The 26,795-nt window shown below is 36.7% G+C and overlaps 2 protein-coding genes across 9 annotated transcripts in view; one reads left to right on the forward strand and one right to left on the reverse strand.

Annotated features, from left to right (window-relative positions):
- LOC149080161 (eukaryotic translation initiation factor 4B-like) overlaps positions 1 to 26,795 on the forward strand; it is a 113,957-nt gene that overhangs the window by 16,971 nt on the left and 70,191 nt on the right. For all 8 annotated transcript variants that reach the window (XM_089239189.1, XM_089239186.1, XM_089239193.1 and 5 more), the window contains exons 3-5: positions 1,362 to 1,546; positions 19,948 to 20,064; positions 24,518 to 24,563. In XM_089239189.1, the coding sequence (XP_089095315.1) occupies positions 1,362 to 1,546; positions 19,948 to 20,064; positions 24,518 to 24,563 (348 nt within the window). The remainder of the gene's footprint in view (positions 1 to 1,361; positions 1,547 to 19,947; positions 20,065 to 24,517; positions 24,564 to 26,795) is intronic.
- LOC149080162 (uncharacterized) lies at positions 7,937 to 10,381 on the reverse strand. Its single transcript, XM_089239194.1, has 4 exons — positions 10,089 to 10,381; positions 9,533 to 9,724; positions 9,190 to 9,316; positions 7,937 to 8,420 (listed from the first exon to the last, which is right to left on the reverse strand). Exons 1-4 carry the CDS (start codon positions 10,299 to 10,301, stop codon positions 7,957 to 7,959), a joined length of 996 nt encoding a protein of 331 aa, XP_089095320.1. The 5' UTR covers positions 10,302 to 10,381; the 3' UTR covers positions 7,937 to 7,956.

The following is a 26,795-nucleotide window of genomic DNA, read 5'->3' on the forward strand; positions in this document are numbered from 1 at the left end:
ATTTACTACTGGTTTTGGACAGTAATATTAATCATTCAAAATTAAGGTACACATTTTGTGTATGGTGAAACAACAGTTTGCATTATGAAACAGTTGGATACATAGGCTTATTCTAGGTTTGGTGATTCTGATGCTACCCAATAGCATTCAATTGTCTTTTGTATTTTTTGGGAATGCAGATGCCAAAACAATATTTTACAATATTTTCAAACAATATCTGGACGAAAAAAATAATTTTGTATTTACTACTGGTTTTGGACAGTAATATTAATCATTCAAAATTAAGGTACACATTTTGTGTATGGTGAAACAACAGTTTGCATTATGAAACAGTTGGATACATAGGCTTATTCTAGGTTTGGTGATTCTAATGCTACCCAATAGCATTCAATTGTCTTTTGTATTTTTTGGGAATGCAGATGCCAAAACAATATTTATAATGCTCAGCTAGAAAGAGCCAGAAATGAAAGTGCTTCATTTGTCAAAACGATGACTGGCATTGAAATGTGAAAAAATCAATTTATAAAAAGATAGACAATGAAGTAAAACCATCTGGTTCACCTTGACTTATATACATTACATCTGGTAATTTAAAAGTTTTATGCTGTGCTTTTGAAAGTGGTCTAGAAATAGCATCATTTGTAAAAGTATGTGACTTCATAATTTGCTTTGTACATTGTCGAAGAGAGTTGACACACTGGACTGTGGAACACTCCAAAAAAAGAAGGTAATTTATATTGTGAGGAGAGACAAAAGTTTTATCTGTGGTTGCTAGTACACTGTTTTTGCCCAAAATTGTTTTTGTTACCAAGTCATTTTTGTCATTTTGCTTTGGCTCGAGTTTTTCTTGCAGGATACTGAAATAGAGCTATGACAAAAAAAAAAAATTGTTTTTTAAATAAAAATTTTTGGGTATGCTTATTATGCTATGATTATGTTCTCTGGGAGTATCCTCCCTCATCCTACTTTTTAGTCCTGCTTTTTCCTACTTATTCCAATTTTTTTGAGTGGGTGCCCTGGAAATATTTCTTTAGACTAGTAGAAATAATTTAGAGAATTATTCTGTGACAAAATTATTTGAAAATTTATCATTGGAATAACAGAAAAGATTCAATCTCTTCAAAGGAATATTAAATCATGAAAATTTGTTAAAACTTTCCAGTACTATCTATTGACTACCAACTGTGGGACTTGATAAACAAGATGAAGCATGTACAAAGAATAGAGATGTTTTTTTTTAGTTTATAGTTTTGGTTTGGTACCAGCGATTATTATTTTTGTAAATAGATACAGTTATATAAAAAAATGTACGCTTCAAAAAATGTAACAACTATTATTTGATTCCATGTTTTCATTTTCAGACAAATATTCAAATTATCGCAAAGAAGAGAAACAGCTTGTGCTTCCAACTGCACCAAAAGCTGCTCGAGGTCCTGATTTTGATGTTAGCAAAATTCCATCTGAACCTCCATTTACTGCTTACATTGGAAACTTGCCCTTTGATATTACAGAAGATGAAATAATACGTTTCTTTGGAAACCTACTAGTATGTTCTATTTTCAATACTACCTTGTAATGTTCTGTTTAATTAATATTTTTATTTTCAAAAAGCAAATACAGTACATTTCCCTTAATCTGATCACATCAAGACAGTAAAGTGTCTGTACAGTGTGTAAAGTGTCTGACAGTAAAGTGTACATAAAGACAGTAGTTTTTAATGATTGATAACTATATCCCCCCTCCAAAAAAAACCCCCAATCGCAAGTACGATGACCATGTTCTGTTTAAAAGCGAAAAATGTGCTGTTTCTTCTTTTTCTCATACATTTCAGTCATCCTGTAGTATTAATCAGAACAAAAATTTAATAAATCATATCTATTGTGAATATTAATGATTACTGTATATCTGAAATCTAACATTTCAGTAACTTTTCATGAGTTTAACTTGGATTTCATTGCTCATTAACTTGGCAATGTTTCATCCATGGCTTTGAAACTGGAATAAACAATAAATTTAGAAAAGTGACTTCATTGACATATAGAAATCTCTAGTTAAGTTGAAATTTAGTTTTTAAAAACAAGCACCTTTCTAGAAGCAGGTATAAACCAGGGTTGTTTGGTTTAAACCAACTGGTTTTTTTCAAAAAATCAGATAAAAGTGGCCTAAATATCATTTTTTTTTCCCCTGAAAAATATCATATTTGTTCATTATTAGCCAAAATGTTTCATTTTTACCTCATTTTATATCCTTGGGGTACATTCTGACGGTATATCTTTAAATGACATAAGATTTTATAAGTGGTTTTTTTCAAAAAGTCTCATAAAAGTGGCCAGAATATATATATATTTTTCATATGAAGTATCTTAGTCATTTAAAGTTATATATAAAAGCCAAAACTTCTCATCCTTACAACATTTTCTAACCTTTGGCTACATTCTGATGCTCTATCTTTAGCAAATTCATGAATAAGGATTGCATCACACTTCTAAATGTAGTGGTGTATTACATATCTCACAGGGTTTCTTTTTCCCTTCACAAAGAAGCAGCTACAGTAGTGACACCATCATGCTAGGGACAGGTGATCCTATAATCCAATAAAGACACCAGGGGCTGTACTATCTCTTCATGCTTATCGGGAATCCGATCCGTATCCCCGCCGATTATGACAATATAAGCATGAAAGGGAAATTTCCGTACTAGCGGCATTCTTCCTCCGAAAACAAGCATGGTATTTCTCCGAATATTCGGATGACGATAAGCATAGGGAAGACCCACTGCTTAAGCAGCATCTGATCGGATATTCTCTTGTAGCGATGGCGGCGTCAATGGTTGCTCTCATTGATTACTTTTATAAGTATGACTCTGATAGTGAGGACAGTGACGAAGGTTCGGCTGAAAAACGGCAAGCCATCGATGCGCTCTCTCTGCGAAATGACGAGTTTATTCGGCTTTTCCGTTTATCCAAAAGAAACTTTCATATTCTGTGTAAAGAATTGCGACCGATACTCGAACCACGATCTCAGCTGAAGACAGCAATAACAGTGGAAAGAAAGGTAAGAATTATAAATTATATCATTATGAATTAATTTTAATAATATATAATTAATGAATAATTTTTGTGAACAATTGTGTTGAGTCAGCTGAAAACTATGGAACTCACTAAGCCTCGTTGAAAAATGTGTACAGATCGCGAAATGTCAGGAAATACTTTTCACGAACTCCTGCTTAAACACATGGGCTCAGAAAAACGAGAAGCAGTTGAGTACTTCAGAAATTTTCCAGGTAGTGCCTCAGAAGAACCATGATGCTCTTAAGACGGCTTGGGGGGGGGGGCGCCCTCACGTGGATTAGGGGCCCCATGATTAGAATAAGTGCTGTGGTTTTCAAGAGTTTTTAAAGTGGTGGGTATGTGTACTTCTAATTTAAACAGGGGCCCTACAGATCACTATTTGTTTTTGTTTCATCATCAACTTGCAAAATATTTAAGGCCCAAACCCCCCCCCCTTCCCTTGCATTTCTCATGTAAATCATTAAAATAATGTATCAGTGCAGAAATCAAAACATCACAAACGGGGGCAGTACCTACCTTTAATTACTTTTATTTTCGTCTAAGGCGCCATAGCTCAGGTTTATAAGATACTCGCTCAAAGTACCAGAGGCTGGTGGTTTAGAGCTGTCTCGTGTTCGATACCCGGTTCGTCATTGTCAGAAAACTTTCCTGACACAGGTGTACACAAAAATTGTGACATGGCCGCAGAAAAAATTGCTTCCACAGGGAGTTCCACATCGAGGGGTTAGTGCACCAACCTCTCCATGAGTATAAAAAACAAGCCTGCCCTTTCAGAATCGGCAATAAATTGTAGGTCCCAGTCTAATTAGTCCTCATGTGTAGAAAATGACTGTGGCGTGACAAAAATTATCAATATTCTCATCTAACAAATCCCAATACTTTGAATCCTCTTCCAACATCTGGGTCTTTCACCTGTGCATATTGCTTCTTACATACAACGAGATGTCTGGGGGGGACTTTAGGTAAACATAATACTACTTGCGACTGAACTGTGCACGGGATGAAACTTTGAACAGTTCAGTTTCAAAAATGTGTTTGATTGTACTTGTTTCATAGGTAATAAGCATTTTTCAGGCTTATTACTAATGAACGGCTTATCACAGGCAGGCGATGCTGAAATACACATTTCTGTTCAGTTAGATTTATCTTTGTCATTCTTTTGTTGGTTATTGCAGCGTGGATTCAAGGCACGAATTGTAATAATCTTTTTTTCAATTTCACAGGTGCTCTGTGCATTGCGGTTCTACGCCACCGGTGCATTCCAGAAAACCTTAAGCCAAGACGTATGCTTGGCTATGAGCCAACAGTCAGTTAGCAACATTATTGGTCAGGTTACTGATGCAATTAATGAACTGATGTTGGCGAAGTATGTGTCTTTTCCTGATCCATCTACATATGTAGATGTTCAGCAAAAATTCAAAGATGCATATGGGTTTCCTGGAGTCATTGGTGTCGTTGACGGCACCCATATTGCCATAGAGGCTCCTTCTCTTTATGATCCGAGGTTCAGAGAGGCTGATTTTGTTAATAGAAAAATGTATCACTCCATTAATGTACAGTTGGTGAGTAGTAATATCTGTATTGCCATTTTTTTTTTCTTCGTGAATAATTTTTTTTTTTCTCCTTCAATGAAACTTAGCGTTACTGTTGTAATTTCTGCTCTCATAGGTTTGTGATGCTGACTTAAAAATTATAAATATCAACAGTCGATACCCGGGATGCACACATGATGCTTTCATATGGAGCAACTGTGGTTTGAGGGCACATATAGAAAACCAACAGCTTGGTTCGGAACCGTCAGGCTGGCTTCTAGGTCAATATATGTTTTACCTCTTTTTACATCCCAATAAGTTCTCATAAACTTGAGTTCTAAAAAGACTACCACATTATATTCAAATTTCTATTAACATGTCTCGTGTTTTTCCTTAGGTGACAGTGGTTACCCATCTGAACCATGGCTTTTGACACCTCTTGCTCACCCACAGACTGCTGCAGAGAAGCGCTACAATGATTGTCTGAAGAGAGCAAGATCTGTGATTGAGAGGTGCAATGGTGTCCTCAAGTCAAGGTTCAGGTGTTTAAGTAAGCACCGTACTTTGAAGTACAGCCCAACGATGGCATCAAGAATCGTCAATGCCTGTGCTGTGTTGCACAACATGTGCACAAATGAACGCATCGAGCTTATGTGTGATAGCGATGAGGATGATGACACTCCTTTCGATGACGAAATGACCCAAAGTCCTCAAGAAAGGAGAAACGGGTTGAGGACCAGAGAGAGGGTTATTGCAAATCATTTTTCAAGAACATAATATATTGGGTATGTAACATCATACACTATGGATAGGGCCTTTGTTTTTATGAAAAAATTTTTTCTCCCATTCACTTCCACATACATTTTTACCTCTGATATCCCATTAACTGTGGGTATAAAATGAAGAATAGATTTCTTAATTAGAAAGTAATTAGGATATTATATATTCATAAAAAAAACCTATTGGGAAACCATTGCCAAAATATAGTCATTTGAATGACATGCATTGTACGTGGGCGATACCTTGATTTTTTTTTTTAAATAATGGAAGTTTGGTCATACAAATTTTTTTTGGGAAAGCGCATTACATTTGTCGTAATTATCAGGTTTTTCCCTTTGATAATCGCTCTTATCTTGAGTTGCAACATTTTAGATTCATTTGCCACCCTCACTTATTTTACTGGCAATTTGTTTTTTTTTTTTTTTCAGCCACCTTCCTATAGAAGCAGATGGCTGCTGTTGATTGGGTAAAGCAGAATCTGCCATTCAAAAGCATGGAATCTCTGTAAAGTCTTCAGCTCCTCTACATAATCACTTGAAGAATCAGATTTTCAACATCTTGGCAATATTCCATCACAGAGGTCAATATTTTGAAAGGCTTAAAATCTTATTAGGCATAGACCGGTTCTACTGGGTTTGTAAATATGTAAATTTTTACACATAATTTTTCCTACTGTAATTATTTTTTTTCAATCACATTTTATACTCCGCTTTTTTTAATACCGATTTGTAAGAGTACATTTATTAGATCATCACATTGACACAGCTCAGTATAAATAGATTTGTGTTACTACACAAATTGTGACATAACATCTGTCACAGCCCTGTTAAGTGCCTTTTTGTGTGACCACTTGAGCTTTCCTAATACTTATTTTCTAGTCCAATCATGAGGACAATAAATTTTTTATTTTATTCTTTATTATAACCTAGGCTATAATTCATCTTTATACCAACCCTCGTGTACTTTGCAACACTGTCCTCGGAATAGCAGAGAAAGACTTGTTGTATGAACTGTTTGTTGATTTCAGTCGGGACCTCTAAGACCACTAGTTTACATTTGCTCCTCTGTGAAGTCTTTTTTTTTTCATTACAGTGAATTTGCAACAAGTCTAACTCCAATAGCTTGAATATCTGTTTCAGTATGAGTGTGCAGCTCATTAATTAAATATGCGTGCTTGCTTGTTAGAAATACCATTCCCTCATAGATTATTACTTCAGTGAAGAGATACTGATGAAATTTATGTTTATATATATTTGCCCCCCTGACGCCTACGGCGTCCAACCCCCCCCCCCCCAACTTCTCCAATGGAGCTAACTACTCGTTACGTCTTCTTTAATTATAAAGCTAAATTTTCCTCAGGCACTGCTAATGTCTGCGAAATAGCTATTCATTGCCAGTTTTCTATTCTGATTTCGATAAGCAATGCACTGCCATCATAAATACAAAAGAATACTCTATGCAATGCTTAATTGGAGTTGTGTTTTGTTTTTAAAACTCAAATTCATTTTTTTTCATTATATAGAAAGTCAGTAATTTTTTTCCCCCCTAGAATCAAATTCTGCTACAACGATTTTTTTTTTTTGCGGGTGTTAAAAATTAGAAATTCCTTTTACAACTAAATTTAGTTATAATGAAGTGATTTCTTCGGTCTCCTGGAGTTCGTTATAACGGGATTCGATTGTGCAAGAAATTTCTGTTAATTTAATGCTGTTTGAAGGATAAGATATACATACCACTTGAAGGGGGTCTGCTGTACAATTACAGATCACTAGTTTTTACCATGTGTTTGTGTTTTCATTGCACACGTACCATTTCTGTGTAATCTTATTTTGTCTGTGAAGATCAGTGTAATGTATTTTATGTATATGTAATTGTGCTATATGAGATAATTTTATGGAATAGGGATATATTGTAAGCAAACTCGACTGGCAATTTTAATAAAAATTTATCAATTTCTGTATACCATGTGTGAATACTCCATTGCTTTTTTTCTTAGTGTTAATCAAGTATAAAAACTACAAATGAAAATTCAGTAGAAATGCATTCATACATTTCATTAAGAGAAAAACCATACTAATAACTGCATGGAGTCAAAACGCCAATTTGAGACATTATTTGATAAAACGAACTTTGAACCTCCAGTACTAAGGGAGCAAAAATATTTGTGGTGGCTCACCTAGGATTGTTGCCAAGTGTGGAGATGGCGTGAGAGGATGCTGATTCAATATGTTGTGTTGTCTATGATTCATTAAGCGCTAATTACATTTTCATTTTTACAAGCGTTCATGTCCAGGTTTGGAAATGGGTGTGATATTTCCTTTCCCTGAAACAATTATAATTCCATGTTTTACACCTGACATGAAATTTTCAATGAAAAATTCACCATGGATCTAGATATGCTCACAATGAGCAAGCTTCATAGCACTGCAGCATGACAATAGAATTATTCTCCATCTTTCGGAAGTGTGATGCAAAAAAAAAAAAAAACTTTAATCAACGTTTCAGAACTTGAATGAAACTGATGAGCATAATTTAAGAAAAAAAACAACATAAAAACAGCGCATAAAATTTATTTTATTTCTTTTGAATTAATTGAAACAATAATTTGTTTCTCTCCTCTTCCATTTTTATTCGTCTCTCCTCTAATTGCAATTTTTTTTCCTCAAGTGCAAATAATTTTTCTAAGCCATCAGCCACATTTTTTAATGCTGCTGCGTTAGTTCCGTGGGCTTTGGCAGTGGCTTCATGAGCCTGCGCTGCTGCTTTCTGCGCTTCGATGAGCTCCAGCATTGCGTCTTTTTTTCGTTTCCCCCTCATTCGCTGAACACCATTTGGGTCAGAGCTACCCACAGGAGTTGGCAATGGATTTTGGGCAGCATCGAGGGGTTGAGCTGGCAGTGGCGCTGTGGTGGGAGCTGGCCGTGGTGCTGGAGCTGGCGGCGGTGCTGTGGCGGGAGCTGGCGGAGGTGCTGCGGTGGGAGCTGGTGATGGCCCTGGGAAAGGTGCTGGCAAAATTTCCTCATCAGAGCAATAGGGATCTGTAAATTACAAGTTTGATTTGATCAATAACTCTAGTAATTCATCATAATAACAATGTAAGCAAACTTCAGACATTAGTCTAGTGTAGTGGTTTTTCACCGGTGCTTCACGGAGCCCTTCGCAGCTGCTTCAGAATATTGAGAACTGCTGGTCTAGTGCAATGGTTTCCAATCTTTTGAAAAGTGAGAGTCCTTCTTTTATTTACCAATTTATGTTGGTATGAATATAATGTGTTATTAGATTTTTTCATACCTACCCTTGTAGGAAGACAATTTTTTTTTGCTTGCTTAAGTATCTAGTACAAATTAACTAGCAAAAACAGATATAGTAATACCTTTAAAAGTACGTTTTAACGAAGTGATTTGACAGAATATTGATTATTTAGCTTGTTTTCCCAAAATATCAATTTCCTTGCAATTCATTGCAATTACCAATAAAATATTTTTTTCTGATTAAAAATAAAATTATTAGTTTTTTTTAAATGATTGATATTGGATTTTAACTGTGCTATGCAATTATTTACGTAAATATTGAACTGGTAACCGACTGATTTTTTTGTGTGGATTGATTTTGACTGATCCGAAAGATTAATGCTACAACAGAGCGAAATGAAGCTAAGCAACGAAAGTTCAGTGTTAAAAATGTTCACAGAGTTATGCCTTGATTATGGGTTTTTAAACACAGCTACCCAATTCTGTGTAGAATATATACACAATGTAAAAAATGAGTAGTGTAAAAAAAATAGCATAACAAAAATTGTTGCCTTACCAAGCTCTGTGGCTGTAATTGTGAAACTATTCATGGAGATCCTAGAACTCTCCATGACATGCAGTGGCTCTTCTTCTTCTGCAGGATAGAAGAGAACCTGCTGCTCAACCATACCAGAGGTTGAAGGCTGGAAGAAAAAGCAATGTCCTCATGAAATATTTATTGATGATTTGTATAACAAAGAAATTAATCACTCACTGATATCATTATCTTACATTATATCATTGCGATTCAAAAAGGGACTATAACAGTTAATGGGTGCATGCATTGCTAAAAATGAGAAAAGTTGATCTCCTGAAAAGAAGGAAGTAGCTGAGGAACTCTACAGCGAAATTATACCAACCTGACTCTGATACGTGACAGTCTCAGCAACCTCTGCATTTCCATAGATAACAAAATCTCCAAGAAGGGAGACCACCTTCTCTTCCACTTGCGTCAATGGGCAGAACCTCGCCACGCCACCTCCAGTTTTTCCCATGTTCTTTTTCCGCGCAGCAGCCTTTTTTTTAATCTCGCTCTTGTACTTGATCCAAGTCTGAAAACAAGTTACGGTTGCCAATTTCAGAAAAAATAACATGAAACAATGTTTTGAACATCAAACAAGATGGAATGGTGTTGCAAATTTTATAGTTGTGTGGTAACTAACCCTTCAAGTGACAATGACGAGATATTATATATTCGGGTGAAAAAAATTTTGGCGCTTTAAAGTTTTTCTAATAAGATTTTTAGGGGGATTTGTCCATATAGTAACCATTACTTATTCTTTTTAAGAAGCTTCTCAAATAATCAGACTATATATTGAAGTAAATAGCAACACACTGTATGCAAGGATTATTTAATTTGATCAAAGATAGAGCGGTTAAAAAATGTATTAAATAAAGTATATAACATTTACTTACGGTTTTCCAATCTAGCCACGTTTTCTGCGGCCCCATCGGCATGGCATTTAATCTGTTGGCCAACCGCATCCACAACGCATCTTTATCCTCTCTAGTGAACTGAGAATCAAACTTCCCATCAATCATAGATTGATGGGAAATTATGAAATTTACCATTACCTCAAATTGCGCTGAGGTGGTTTTGGGCCGCCTTGTGCTACTTTTTGCGGACATCGTACCCTATCAGCTTGTGCCTATACGTGAATGAAAACAAATATTTTGCACGTGCAATGCAAGTGAATTTGTTGCCAACGTCGCTGAACAAAAAAAACCTGTAAATGTTAGTAGTAGTTGTATATCCCAAGCCTAACGTTGATTGGTCGGCGGTCGATCATCCAAAGGGAAAACTGTCTTTCCCTACGCAGAAAGTCATTTCTTTCAATTTTCCCTCTTTTACGTCACGTGACCTTAAGGATGACGATGATGAAAAATTTCTTGGTAGCGTTTTTCGGATTATTCTTACCGTCATTCTTATGAACCGATGCTTATGATTCGGATGGGATGAGAATAAGCATGAGGAGCTAGTACTGCCCCAGCTGTCCTTCAAGGACAAAGACTGGTGTACTAGTTGTTACATTACCTCACATACATTTTCATTCCCATAAGAAGTAGCACATCTCCTACTGTATATCTCCCAGTCTTAATATTCAATAGTTGTTTTTTTATACTTTCACACACACACTGTTAAGCCCAGTTAATCAAGATTCTACTGCATAGTAGTAACAGATTTATAAAAAATAATCAGCTATATACAGGGTGATTATAATTTAAGTTTTGATTCCAAAACTATACAATAATTACTGATCAGAATGACTTGAAAATTTGCATTGATATTCCTGAAGCAATGGAAGTTTCTTTCGCAAAAGGAAAAAAAGTGCAAGTAGATGATGCTGTACTTGGCCAGCAGTATAATCTATTTTGGGCAACCACATCATTTCGGCACTTCCACAGCATCAGTGTGTGGATATAACTTCTATCAAGATGCACATTGCAATACCAGCAAAGCAGCTGCTGAAGACCCATTTTGAGAGGATGCACCTTAACCCTTGCAACTTCTGGCTGTGGGGGGTACCTCAAAATATTATAAACAGTGGTCAGATTGCAAACTTTGGTGAATTGCAATCTCCAGCACATTCCCTATATGTTAGAAGTTCCCCATTCCTCAGGAATATGAACGGGGGAAAGGGGGCGCGTATGGTTTAATAAAGCTGAATTGCAAGCACATCCACATTATGACCATGGCATATTCCGATTCTGCTGTTGAACAAGAATTTGTGTGCTTTCAACCTCATAGCCAGAACACGCGGTGAACAACATATTTAACATTTTTTGAGTAAGTTGTAGTTATTTGTTCAATTACTTCATTTTTTGTGATGTTTCCATGAATTATGAAATCGTGAAATGCTATAATTAAGGTATCATTCTGCCATGACTGGCTATCATTTCCATTCTGCAAGCAAATTTCCCTCATGTTTGATGATGTCATTAATTTTACATTTTTAAGTATTTTTTCCCCTTTATCAAATAAAATTGAATTTTTTCAGGAATATTCATGTCAATTTTCAAGTCATTCTGACAATCGCTCTTTTTTTACAGTGTTTCGAAATCAGAACCTTAGTTATAATCACCCTGTATATTGTAAATCATCACTAATTAATCTACATTATTTATGCTTTATTAAATACATTATATTCACCTAATTTTTATTACTTTTTGCAAAATAGCTCCTAATTAAGTATACTGAAAGTAACTGGAGAAAAACCGTTATATATTATATGATTAATAATAACATTAAAAGAATTTTCAAACACACAGTAATCCATTGAGTTAAGCAAAAAATAATTAAATTGCAAAAGTTGGTTTTTGTTAAAACTTAATAAATATTTATTGATTAATTAGCATGGGAATAGTGTTAATTACATTAATAAACATTTTATTTTTGTTAATTATTGGAAGTTTGAATGATTTTTCAGAAATTTCATTGTTTTTAATGTTAATACTATTTAAAACAAAAAACCGGTTTAAACCAAAAAAACCCGGTTTTTTGGTTTTTTTAAAGAAAAAACTGTTTTTTTACCAACCCTGGTATAAACCCATAGCAGAATATGCCAAAATCTGTGACGTATGTTGCAGAACAGTCCCAAAGAATTTTAAGAAAAATATAGGAAACACTATTATAGCAATTTTTACTGTAGAACATTTCCGTCAGCCAAAGGTTCATTGCAGAACAAAGCAAAACATTCTGCTTTGGGGGTATAGAGAATTCCTGCCTTTTGAATGAATGCACCTCTGTGTAGATTATATTGTTACAAAAATTGTATAAATAATCATTATTTATCATGTGTTATGTCATTTTTTTCACCTGTAAATAACCTTTAATAGAAGTCTGCAAATATCGCTTAGTTGGTACATTTGGCAATGGTTATAAGAAATTAGCAAAATTATTATGCAGAAAGAAGAAATATAAAGATATTACACGAATTATGAGATTATTCTAGGAAATTCTTTTGTCTATATAAATGGCGGCACTAAAATAGAAGTATGGCCAGTTAGAATTGTATCAGGAAGACCAGATCTTATTTGTTGATCACACTATCTGTAGTTCAGGTTCTGTCAAGATCTCTGCTTGTAAATAATAGATAACAATTTGATGTGTCAGAAGTGGGATAATTCAAGGCCATGAATGGTAAAGACCAGAGGAATAAACATGGACGAGATGCGAGACCAGCTGATGTCTGATGGGCCTGATGAAATCAGGCATCGAAGACAGGATTCAGTCAACATGTTCAGCTATGAAAGATGTCACCAGCTCTATTGCCGCTGTCAACTCCTCCACCACTAAAGTCAAATATTGCTGTCAAGGAGAATGTCACCAACTCTATCACTGAAGTTAGAAAAGATGTCACTGCCATGAAGGGAGACATCACCATTGCCATCGTTGGAGTAAAGGATGGCATCTCTCGCCATTGCCATCGCTGAAGTGAAAGAATGACACTGTCACTGAAGTGAAAGAAGAGCTCTTCCAGGAGAAGCTGCCTGAAAGAATACAAGAGTTGGAAAAGAAAATTCAAAAGCCAACGTCTTCTGTGGACACTCACCAGGTCTTGCCAGCCATATCTGACGTTAGCTGGCCAAACATCAAGTCATCAATGTGCAACAGAAGAACATCATGGTTGAGCTACAGGACACAGTTTGAGAAGATTGCCTCCATGAATGGATGAGACTGTGTGCTCAAGGCCTTCCAACTAGCTGCCACACTCCAAGGTGAAGCCGCTGAGGTTCTACAGATGGTCGCCACTGAAGACCGATACAGCTCTGACAAACGTACTTGAGTTGAGGTTTGGAGAAAACTACCTCAAGCACTTTCACCTTCTGCAACTCAAGACCAGGCAGCAGAAGACCAGGGAAACATTGCAAGAACTGGCCATGGACATTGAGAGGCTCTTGCAGTTGGCCACCCAGACTGCTCTCTGGACATGGAATGGATTGACCCTGCAATTCTTCATTGATTCTGTCAAAGATTTGGACATCTAGCAGGCGTTGCATCTGGGCGAACACAAGGACATGAGAAGTGCTCTTGGGCGTTGTTATGCCATGAACTTTGCAGCAGCCCATCAAGCTTCCAGGAGAGAGCAATGAGTGGTCCGCAGTGCTGTTGCAGAGGACTCTACTGCGGACATCATCAGTAAACTGAATGAATTCCTAGTGAGTGCCAGGAACAATCTTGGGAACCGAAAAGACAAATCACTGGTTTGCTGGAAATGGCATGAAAAAGGTCACCTGTGGAGCACATGCTCAGTTGCGGCTGCTGGTATGGGAAATGTGGCATGCCAAGTGTACCACATCCAACAGCTGCATGGTGGAGACTATGGACTATATGTGAGAGGTGAAATTGGTGGACTTCTACGTAGGATTTACACGAACACTGGAGCCACTGTGAGCGTAGAACGGACCTGGCCCAAAAATTCCATCAATGACTTCTTTACAAGCCACCATCATTAACGCTGCAGATAGTAACGAGAGAAAGTAACTGTGCATGGACATGAAAAATTGGATTTTCCCGGTGAAGTTCACCACGGTTGCTTACCGACACTGTCTTCATGGCTGACATAAAAGACCCATGTATCATCAGACTGGACTTCCTGAGGAAACATGGATTTTTCTTGGGCATGAGGAATGACCAGTTGCACACTCTGAAGGGATGCATCGCCTTACTCAGGTGTGGTCATGATGAATTTCCTCCATGACAAGTGGTGGCCATTCTGGAAGTGGAAAAATAGTTCAGCCCCGATGGCATTAAAAAAGAAACAGCGTATAGAAATGCTGATGCCCTGACGAGAGGACCGGGTCCACAGAACCTTCATCAATGCCTCAAGGTAAAAGAGAAATATGGGCCGGTGAACCCTGTAGGGAGACAGGTAACATCTCAAGTCCCAAATGACGATCCTTGAAGCGACGAGAACACCCAGAAGGCCCAGCTAGAAGATCCAGACGTACGACCAATTATCAAGGGGCACGGTAGCCCAGGTCGATAAGATACTCGCCTAAAGTAGCGAAGGCTGTTTAGAGGTGTCGCGAGTTTGATACCTGGTTCGTCCTTGTCAGAAAACTTTCCTGACACAGGGATACAACAGAAACGGCAGGGAGTCTTCCATCAAGGGATTAGCGCACCAACCTCTCGAGGAGTATAAAAAAACAAGCCATTTGGAAAAAACAAGCCAACTGCCATTTGGAATCTGCAATAAATTGTAGGTCCCGGTCTAATTAGCCTTTGTGTGCAGAAAATGACCATGGTGCAACAAAAATTATCAATGACCAATAATCGACTTGAAGGAATCCACACAGAGTAAACCAACGTGGCAAGACATCTTCTCTTCCAGTCTGATGACCAAAAGATACTTTGTTTCAAACCGAGCACAACTCAGGTCTATCACCATCTATGGGCAATTTTACTACCTAGTGAGTTGTGCCGGAAGTGTAACAGTGTGAGTGCGTATGTAGTGTTTTTTTTTTTCAATGCTGCCATCTATAAGATAAGATACCAACAAACAGTACAAATGTAATTCAATCATAACACATTACTGAGAAGTGAAGTGAGTAATGTTTTACATTTGTACTGAATTACATTTGTACTGTTTGTAGATCTGTTGCTCTCTGTGGCGAGACTTTTTAAAGGGGAGATTGGCTCCCATTCACGCATTGAAGTTGGGGAACCACAGAAAACCAACTTCACCTGACCATCACTGTGGCGACGGTGGAGTTTGAACCAGGGTCCTCGCGATGCAAGTCTGTCACTGACCACTCGACTACCATAGCAGCGACCAAAAGATACTGGGCGCTACGGGAATCCCTGGAGATGAGATGGTATGCTGTTCTGCAAATGGGTGTCGGAGGACGTAAAGATGTTCAGATGGCGACTCATCCTTCCTCTCTAGAGGTCCGTGAACGATTCTGTGGGGACAAGTCCAGGACTGATGTGGAAAAGTTGTTCAAGAGTTGCGATGCCTGCGCTGCTCGCGAAGGACCTCCACGACGCACCCAGGCACGCCTTCAACGCCACAATGTTGGAACGTTCGGGGGAATCGCCATGAATGCCCTGGGACCATTACCAAAAACCACCTACAAAAGCACCGGATTCTCAGTCGCAAAGGCACATAGGACATGGTCTTCAGCTGCCAGGCAACCGCCAGATGCTCCTCTTCCACCAGAACAATAATGTTACAATAACAGGATCAACATCAGTTTCAAAACGATGAAGAACCATTATGATGCGAAGGCCATATCTCACAACTTCAAGGAAAGACAGCTTGTCTGGCTCCAGAACCCGGCTTAAAAGGACTCTTCCCGAAACTCCAGACATCACGGGAAGGACCCTACAGAGGCGTGAAGAAACTAAATGTCCTAGTTCGCATTCAAGGAGTCCCTCATCGAAGTGCAAGGTGGTCCACTTCGACAGGCTAGCTCCAAACCACAGTGAATGACAGTGCGACCTGCCAGCTTGAGCACTGAGTTGTCGGGACGAACAATTTTGAAGCAGGGAGCAATGTGATGAAAATTACATTGCATGTAAGTGGTGTGCATTGTGTCGAAGAGCATGGGTGGAGATACGGGGGGGGGCAAAGGTGGAGTCGACTGATCTAATGTATATATGCATATATGAATTGACATCATCGTGCCCCCCAGGCTTCCAAGTCTATCTCCGCCTATGTCTAAGAGAGTTGACAGATTGGACTGTGTAAGACTCCAAAAAAAAAAAAAAAAAAAACCAGAAAAGAATTATCTGTGGTTGCTAATGCACTGTTTTGGCCAAAAATTGTTTTTGTAATCAAGTCATTTCTTTCATTTTGCTTTGACTTGAGTCAGTTTTATAGGATACTTTCAATTAAAATTTTTAAAAAATCACATTTTTGAGTATTTTTTATTGCGCTATGATTATGTTGTCTTAGATGGGGTACCCCCTCCTGATGGCAAAGCTGTCCATTCAACACTATTGACAAGCTTTAAGCCAGTGTTGGCATGTCTGCAAATAACATGCAGTACTCAGAAAACTTTTTCTAATTGGAAGTATACCTCTAAGGTCAACGGTTTGCCAGTAAAATGCCATATCCCTTGTTTGCTATGCACCCTGTATAAATACTATACTTTGTATTATATAGCCTAACATATTCTTATTAAACGTTTCCTGTAATAAGATTATCGCTTTATCAACAATTCATTTAAAACTATCCAATCTCACATAGGTGATGTCTAACTGGACAGGCATTATTATATTCATGCCTTTAATTTTATTGCTGAAATGATACAGGATTCGTACAGTCCTTGGAAAAAAAGTTCATTTTCAAGTCTTTGAAAAATTATTGCAGTCCTTAAAAATAATCATTTTCAAGTGCTTATAAGTGCTTGAATTTTTTTTTTGTGTGAATTTCTTCCATCACTTGTTGTCCCCCTTCAACTAAATCCCCCATATATATACACCCATATTCCACTGGGGTGAAAATGTTTAGAACAATAATGATACAATGATTACAAGACAATGTTCACAACAGGACATATCACCCATGCCTGAGGTATTTCTATGCTTAAAAAGATGTTGCAAAATTATTTTAATACTTAATTTCAGTGAACAATAAAATTTCAGTAGGCTTTGCTGAAAATATATGGAAAATAATGGCACATTTTCATGAAAAGTTGGGATGGCCAAAATTACATGAAGATATGGGAATGTCCCAGGAAATATACAGATCTATATAGTCGCCCTATATATATATGATTAAATGGTTTCTAATTTTTTTATTGAAGGAAAATTTCAATACTGTTACAAATATAAAGTGATTTCTTCTTAAATGTCATTTAAGAATGACTTAAATGTCATTTCTAAACTACAATGACTTTTTTTAACGTAAGACTTCCCCCTTCAAAACTTGACATTGTCTATAAGTTGGAATGAGAATTATAATTGTTTGAAAAAATTATATATATATATATATATATATATATATATATATTTGAAAGTATGAATGTCTGTGTGTGTGTGTGTTCTTTATACAAATCTACAATTTTAGACTGATTGTTACCAAATTTTGTAAGTATACCAAACAGGAGTGGGATTTAACCGTGGGCTACTTTAAAAGTAGAAATTAATTGCTTTTGGGTTAGATAATACAATTGAACAACTGACATTAGTTGACCCAAAATTACAAAAAGGAACCATGGCTATAAGCATTTCGGAACTATATGAAGTTCTTTCATCAGTAGCAGAACTAGTGAAAATATTGTAAAATACTCCCTATAGTGGGAGTTACTCGCTGTTGTAGACAAATTTTGTATTGAATTTGACTCTTTTGTCTACAACAGCGAGTAACTCGTGCTATAAGGAGTATTTTACAATATTTTCACTAGTTCTGCTACTGATGAAGGAACTTCATACAGTTCCGTATGATCAACTAACATCGGTCGTTCAATTGTAATACTTTAAAAGTTCATAAGAAATGGGCGAAAAACTGATGGGCAACAATGGTTTCTCGGCCTTAACAATGACTCTCGGAACGTTTATTTTGGTGACCATGGTTCCCTAACAATGCATATCAGTCATGTGCATGCCTTTACAATAGTTTGCCACTTCTTTAATGCTGCCAGTAATATGCATGATAGTTCATGCCTTTGTGATGGTTTGTCACTTTTTCAATCCTCTCAGTAATTGAAGAAAACCCGGGCAGCACCGGGTATTACAGCTAGTCGTTAATAAATTAGCATTTCAAACTCGAAATTAAAAATGAGTAAATGTTGAATATAAATTTTAAACAATGTAAGTAATTTCATTTTTTTTAAAATCAAAATTTTTATCATCCGCTATGTCCTTGAATTTTGAAATTTTGATTGGAAAAGTGCTTGAATTTTTTTACTTTCAAACAGTATTAACCTTGTAATATAAAACAGCGTTACATGCACATGAATGTGTGGTGTGTACGGTTTAAAAATTTGAAAAAAAATTCATGTTTAATTTATTTGTATTGTTATGAACTGCTTATGCTCCAACATTTATTTGATAGGATGAAATCACTTTTTTTAATGTAAAAATGAGAAATAAAGCCCTACAAAATAACACCATGATTTGGGGGTGGGGGAGAAATGGAAGATGTTTTATTCATTTTTCTGGCTGGTGATATCGTTTGTATAAAAAATATACATTGGCTTTCCGCATCAATAATTGATGAGAGAGAAAAAAATCGTACTTGAATGGTATAATTTTTCTTCTCTCTGCTAAAATTCTAATTGCAATTGATCGATTAAATTCAGAAAATACAGTTAAGAGCTAATTACAGCAATATCTATGTAAAGCTGATTTGGAACAAAAAAATTCACGATCGCAGGAATTATTTATTAATGATTTCAATAAAAACTTATATAGAATAGTTTATTTTAATTAATAAATTGTCATCAGTTTTTAATAACATAAATTTCAATGAATAATTATTGAAATGAGCAATCCCATCAGTAATAATATGCTTCTGGAAAAGTCTATTTTTTGTGAGCAAATGACAACCCCAGATTTTGATCTGCCAACAGGGAAAAACTTCATCGAGGAACGGGGAGCATTGTACTTTCCAAAACTCTACACGCCATGCAAAAGCATTTGAATTTCGCCACATGCTTCCCTTTACCTACACAATTCAGAACAGGGCCTTCTTTCGTGCAGGAAAGACTGCCCACACTAATGTCTCTTTTTAACCAACATGCTCTTGGGAAATCACACTCCTAATTGCCTCTGATGAAGTGTCCCGCTCCTGGCATGCTGGAAAGATTGTACGTGTAAAGGGGCCTTTTAGATTATCATAAAAAATAATAGAGTGCCAAAACAGAATATGCCGAAATCTGTGACTTATGTCGCAGAACAGTCATTTCTACTGCACAACATTTCCAGTCAGCCGAGGGCTCCTTGCAGAACAATCCAAAGCATTCTGCTTTGAGGGTGGCAGACAAATTCAGTGTCTAAGATAATGAATGTGTCAAGATACAGAGGTGACCAAACAGATAGGTTTTGCTGTATTAAATTAAATTTTAGAGGTGGATGATACTTTGAACTGTTGGTAATTGTTAATTCACACCAATTTTTTTTTTTTTTTGCTGCTACACTAATGCACATTAAATTGCAAGGCTGTGATGAAGGAAGCATGAGTAAATGCTTCTGTATGCTAAACAAAATATGATGTGCCAAATTTGTACATTAAATTGTATAAATAAACATACAGAGCCATTATTAATTTACTAAAATTTATCAAGTATTTGATGTGGAATAAAAAAGTTTTTATATATATTAAAGGTAATATCTGTGCGTTTACCCCGTGATGGAGGGGATAGAGGAAGAATGCGGGGATTTGGCTATGCAGAATTTGATACTAAACAGGCATTAATTGAAGCTCTATCTTTGAACGGCGAGGTAAGCTGGCTTTTCTTTTTTGATAAAATAGCAGGGGAGATGTGCTGGATTTCCTGAAATCCATTACTTTTCATAATCTTGTCAGTCAGATGACCAGTTGGAAATGTAAAAAATATTATTTTTCATTCTTTTATATATCAATGTTTCACTTGGTAATTTATGTTTGATATTGATTATAATATTTGATCTTATTTTTGCATGTTAATAGCAAAGTATGACATGACATTTTATAAAAATTCACTATATATCATGCATTCTATTGAATACCTAAAGGTTTTCAGGTAAAGTATAAAATTTAAGCTCCTGTGATCAGATCCAACACACCCTATGCAAGGATGGAAACTGATGTCAAAATTAACATTTAGCACAAAATTTTATCCTGTTCCAAAAGTGTGTTTTGTGTTAGTTCTGCGCCGAATCAGGTGGTGGTTTGCATTTTCTTTTATATGTTCATAGAGCTCTTTAAAATACCTTTTATATTTTCCTTTCAATAATATATAATATGTGCTTTGAATATCTAGAATCTTGAGAAACATATGCACAAAAAAATTTTCCCCGAGCCTCTACAAGACATGTTTATTCCAAGAGTGTGTTCTTCTGTATGACCATTTTTCCTTTCTCACCATCTACCATTATCATGTTATTTTGTGAACTTCGAAAGCAGTTGTACTATTTAAATAGAGAGATACAGTATTGGTATTACCCACAGGCTATTTTTGAGAATTTTTTTTTTAATGTTGTGGAAGCAATACAAAGATTTTTTGTTTGGAAAAAAAATGTAATTCTTTTTCTTGTCCTTCATAACTTTATCCCAAGGCAAGTTTTTTTAGAAGTGACAAGCATGTCAAACGTATAATACATCTCATAAGCATCCTTGCCCCCACTCTGGTTAGAGATGCAAGACTGAATAGTGTAAATTCGCAAATGAAGCCAGGTCCATAACTGTGGTAGGGGGGAAGACCCCCCCCCCATATACACCTCTGCTGCCACTCTGTGATATTTTTTTTTATAGCAATTTTCCACATTTTTAGCTTTATCAGGGTGTATTGATTTTAATTATATAGAGTTTTACATTATACACCTTTTAGATTATTTAAAAAATTTAATAAATGTATGTACTGTGGGCTTCTCAATATTATGAAACATTGATTGTATATTGCTATAATAGTATTTCACATTTTTTACATACTTTTTGCTGCTTTTCATTCAGCATAACTCAGCAGGTTTTCGTGTAAGGAAAAAAAGCCAAAATCCAAACCAGTTGAATAGAAATTTAAAGTGATCCTAGTTTTTTTAAGCTTTTTTTTACTTGTATTTTTAACTACCTCAGTCCTGGCGTCCTCTGTAGGAGATACTGGGCAGCACTTGAAAACACATCCATTTAGCTAAAAGAAATGCTTACAGAGACCTCAAAATTGGTTCTAGATGTTTTAAACATTTGGTATAGTAAATTGTTCTTACAGTCCCCCCATACATACCTCCCAACAATGGCCGCTAAGGGGACTGTGAAAATGTGGCATCTATTGGGAAGTTGCTGTTATTGGGAATCATCGTTTTATTTCTGAAAACAACTAAAATTTGCTATCTATATAACATGTAAAATGGTAATCCATTCTGTAATTGATTACAATTACATAATTTATACAAAAATTGCCACGTTTTTAAGACAAATAAATTCAATTGGTCGAATGGTCGACGCGTTTCGGCTCTTCAATGGAGAGCCGTCATCAGGACCTCGTGGTCAGAACTCACACGAATGAAGAGTGATGTTTACGTCTGGTCGTCCGAAGAGTTCGCCTTTGTATTTGCTGCGTCCGAGTGGTCTTTGGATGCGAATTGGGGAGCCATCTGTTGTAAAGTGTTGAAAGTTTTTTCACGACTGAGGTTAATAAAGCCTGTCCAAGCTGACGAAATAGGTGGTGTGTTTCTTCCATCATTAACGAGGAAATTCTGGCATGTTCTGATGAAGTATCCCTCGAGAAAAATTCAATTCCGAATTGTGTGTTGCTTTTTTAAAAACAAATGCTTTGTCAAAATCAAAATGATGTGAATGTTGCCAACAGTGTTGGGCAATAGCCGAATTATCCGTCCGTCCCTTCTAAACATGCTTTCGGTGTTTGAGAACTCGAATATTTAGATTTCTTCTAGTTTGGCCAATATATCCATTTTCACAATTCTTGCATGGGATGAAGTAGATGAACATCATCGAACATATCTGTGATGCCTTGCAACGTGCTGTTCAGAAGAGATCTCCACCCCCTCTTACTCCTACGGATTTATGGACAGCCCTGCAGGATTCATGGTGTCAATTACCTCCAGCACTACTTCAGACATTAGTCGAGTCCATGTCATGTCGTGTTGCGGCACTTCTAACTACTACTACTAGTAGTAGTAGTGAGAAGTGCCACTAATAGGCCTACTACTAGTAGTAGTAGTGGCACTTCTGCGTGCTCCCGGGGGCCCTACACGATATTAGGCAGGTGTACCAGTGTTTTCGGCTCTTCAGTGTAATACAAACATTTTTCAAAGTTCTTAGTAATTCAGTTTATTTATTTATTATTTTTTTTTAAATTCTCAATGACTGAGACAGCCATGGTGCCAACGGGGTCATGACAATCATTGAGCTCCTCTATCTCTGTCACAAGGGAGTCCAATTTTACCCCATTAAAACTTAAATCTCAAACAACCAAATCCAATTCATAATTATTAAAAAATTCATTAATTATTAAAAACAATCGATCTGGAGTTCCTGTCTTTTTAGAAACAGCCATCCTCATAGCCAATCCAAAAGACAACCTTGAATCCCAATTTTGGTGTTTATTGCGCTCATAGCACCCAATCATGTGTTTAATTTCTTCATTCTATCAGTTAAATTTCTCTGAGGATGGTATGTAGTGGTAAACCTATGCTTAACATTTAAAACGCTACAAATTTCTTTCAATAAATTTGAAGTAAAACAAGATCCATTATGTGAAATTAAATGCTTTGGAAATCCATATCTACAGAAATATTCAAATATTCATAGATTAATCTTTTACTAATTACACTAGTAGTAGCTTTTCTCGAGGGGAAAGGTTCAACACACTTGGAAAAATAGTCTACCTCTACCAGTAAACATTTCCTTTATTTGATATGGGAAATGCACCTATTGTATCCACACCAATCATTTCCCCTGGATATTTAATCTGAGTACTTTTCATAAGCCTTGACATTATCCTGACATTATCATGCAAGTCTGACATATTGGGCAGCTCAGTACATACTTTTTTACATCAGCTCTTATTTTAGGCCAATAACACCTCTGTATGCAATTGTCATATGCAATTCCCATATGTCCTGCTATAGCATGATCATGCATTTCTTGTAAAAATTTGTTTACAATCAGGAGGAATAATTAAATGTTTTTTCCCTTTCACAATATAGTAAATAATAGATTATTTTCAAAACTGGAATTTTTTGTTTTCTAATTTTTTTCTTTCCCTGAACAAAAGTATTGAATTAATTGAAAATAATATTTTTTCTGATTTCTTTTAATTTCTTCAGGATCTAAAAGGTCGATTAATAAACTTTAACTGTTTTATGAAGTAACATTCTCCACTGTGGTTAGAGCATTAACATTGATGATTTGCTGGAAGAAAAAAAATATAGAAAAGTTTCTTGACTGCCAAATAAAAAATTGTAAATCAGTAATAAGGTGCAGCCAACAGAAAAACGTAGCACATAAAAAAACAAAGAAAAAGAAGATTAGGTTGAGCTGCATGCAACTGACAGCATCACCTTGAAGTTAATAAAAACCTCAACCAGAAAAATCTCAGGACAAGATTAAGTTTGCCACGTTTGAAAAATCAAGGAAAAGATCATTGCTTTGTAAGCAGCTGTAAGCACTTATTGAAGGAAAAATTTCTTTTGCATATATGGAGGGAGAACTATATCTCCAAAATTTCTTGGAATCAATTTATTCCATTTGATCGTTTTTGATCACTTTTGTTGCACCATGGTCATTTTATGCATGCGAGGGCTAATTAGAAAAGCACCTAAAATTTATTGCCGATTCCGAATGGCAGGCTTGTCTTTATACTCTATGAGAGGTTGGTGTGCTAACCCCTTGATGGGGAACTCCCTGCGGTGGCAATTCTTTTTTGCAGTCATGTCACCATTTCTGTTGTGCCCGTGTGTCAGGAAAGTTTTCTGACAAAGACAAAATGGGTATCGAACTCGCGACACCTCTAAACATCCTTTGTTACTTCAGATGAGTATCTTATCAACCTGGGCTGCCACGTCCCAATTTATACCATTGTCCTATAATATTTGTATTTTTACACTGAGAGTATTCTCTATTTTGGAAGGTTTTTGATATTTATTTTACAAAGATGGTGCATGCTGTTTGAAAAATAATACAGTGCATTCATGATTATGAATCTGTAAAAGTCTTGGTTTTTAAATTGTATTGCAGACGTTGAAAAACAGACCAGTGAAAGTGAGCCTTGCAGGTGAAAGTGGTAAGATTATTTTAAGTTAAATTTTTAATACTTTTAGCTTTCATTATCTGTCAATTAAAAAATTTCAAAGCAAAACTCGCAAGTAAAATCAAACATCACAATAGCAAACTCTGAGGGATAATACACTGCTGGCCACCCAAATTGCAACACCAAGAAAGACAAGAGATATCGCAACAATATTTATTTTGTAGATAACATGTTGACCAAGCATCAAATGATTAAATTTATAGACTTCCGTGACGTGTGGTTCCTGCCAAAATCAGGAGCCATAGTAGCCGCCATTGTTGGAGATCACCGCTGCAACACGCCTCGCCATTGATTCAAAGAGACTTTGGATGTGTTCTTGGGGTACAGCAGACCAAGCAGCTTCCACGCGTTGCCAAAGTTGATCTGGTGTGGCAGCTGGGGATGTAATCTGGGTCAATCGTTGAGCAACCATGGACCACATGTTTTCTATCGGCGAAAGATCCGGAGAGCGAGCTGGCCAGGGAAGTAATTCAATCTGGCGATTGACGAAGAACCTTTGAACAATGCGTGCCACGTGTGGTCGCGTATTATCCTGTTGAAATATGGCTGTGGGCAAGCCCTGAAGGTAAGGAAGGACAACTGGCTCCAACACCTCAGAGATGTAGCGCTGGCTTTTTAAAGTACCGGCAATGTGTACTAGAGGAGTGCGAGAGTGATATCCAATACCGCCCCATACCATAATACCCGGTGCAGGACCAGTGTGGCGGTGTATAACGCAGCTGTTCAGCATCCTCTCTCCACGGTGTCTCCAGACTCGAATTCGACCATCGTGGTGTTGCAGACAGAAGCGTGACTCGTCAGTAAAGACAATTTCATTCCATTGTGCCGTCCACATCCTTCTTTCATCGCACTATTGGCGGTGGAGACGTCTGTGGTTCTGCGTCAAGGGTAGACGAAGCAATGGACGTCTTGCGGACAAACCACTCTGCTGCAAACGGCGTCGAATGGTACGCGCAGACACTGGATGATGCGGTACAGACTGAATGTGCTGTGCTATGGTTCGTGATGTGGCAGAGCGATCCGTCACTGCCATACGCACAATACGCCTGTCATCACGTGAAGTGGTGCACTGAGGTGGATGCGATCGAACACGTCGGTCCGTCGTACCCTCCTGCATCCAACGATCACATATCCGCATTACAGTTGTTTGGTTTCGTCCAACACGACTACCGATTTCCCTGAAAGATAATCCACAATCTCGGTAGGCCACTATCCTTCCTCTGTCGAACTCGGATACTTGATCAAAAGATGATCGCTGTTTTCTATGAGGCATAATTGATCGTTTTTTTTGAAAAAACCACAAGAAAAACACAATTGCCGTACTTCAAATCGTCGAAATCTCCAAGCCTTAAATAGCGCTTTGAAGTGGCGCCACAGGCGCGCGTGATGTGCGTCTGCGCTGAAATTCTAATCATTTGCATATCTCACCTCCGCTAATGCATGTTGTAAATTTCATATTATTTGCATGCTTCCTTCTGGGTGTTGCATTTACGGTGGCCAGCAGTGTATTTGGTTCATTTTGTCTTGTGCATTGCCATGTCTTATCAGATTTGGGGGAATTCTATTGAAATAGATTATCACATGTTTTGTTTTACCTCAGTTTCACCAGTGATAGTTGTCAGTGAAGCTTGGATTTTATGGAAACACATGTGCATATGCCCGGGGTCTGTCCAGCCAAAATTTGGGTCCCACAATATTCGAGATCTGAAAAGTGGACCCTTCACAAAATAAAAATTCATGAAACCATGAATTTGGCATTTCTTTTGTGGAAGATTACATAGATTATTTCACTTGAACAAAATTACTTATTTTCACAAAATTAATGACCCTTCTTTCAAAAAGAAGGTAAATTTTCATAAACAAGATTCTACAATAAAGTCTGGACAGATCCCTGTATGGATTTGTATATTTTGGTGGTTTTTTTAGTATTATTGCATATAAATGCAGAAAATAATTTTCAGAATAAGTATATTTTTGAAAGCTCACTTTTTTTTAAATATAAATTTTCAAATAAATATTGTTCATCATGTATTCATATCATCAGTTTTTTCTGCAGGTGGTATTCAGTGAATTAAGAGATGTTTGCAGTATAGAGTATTTTCCAAATATCAACTGTTTTATTGTAACACTTTCTAGAGATAAATCAAAAGTGTTAATTTTCTTTTAGAAATAGTGTCAAAATTCTTTTTTTATTGGTATTTTATT

The sequence above is a fragment of the Pholcus phalangioides genome, unplaced genomic scaffold (assembly GCF_987345545.1).
Source record: "Pholcus phalangioides strain wild (caught in Gottingen) unplaced genomic scaffold, Ppha-v1.0 ptg000011l_1, whole genome shotgun sequence".
Classification (NCBI taxonomy): domain Eukaryota; kingdom Metazoa; phylum Arthropoda; class Arachnida; order Araneae; family Pholcidae; genus Pholcus; species Pholcus phalangioides.

Excerpts from the sequence above, each read along its gene's own strand:
- LOC149080162 (XM_089239194.1), bottom strand. The coding sequence starts at position 10,301 with ATGTCCGCAAAAAGTAGCACAAGGCGGCCCAAAACCACCTCAGCGCAA. Across the intron at positions 9,725-10,088 it reads CGTGGCTAGATTGGAAAACC|ACTTGGATCAAGTACAAGAG; the intron begins GTAAGTAAATGT and ends ACTTGTTTTCAG. Across the intron at positions 8,421-9,189 it reads AATTACAGCCACAGAGCTTG|ATCCCTATTGCTCTGATGAG; the intron begins GTAAGGCAACAA and ends TGTAATTTACAG.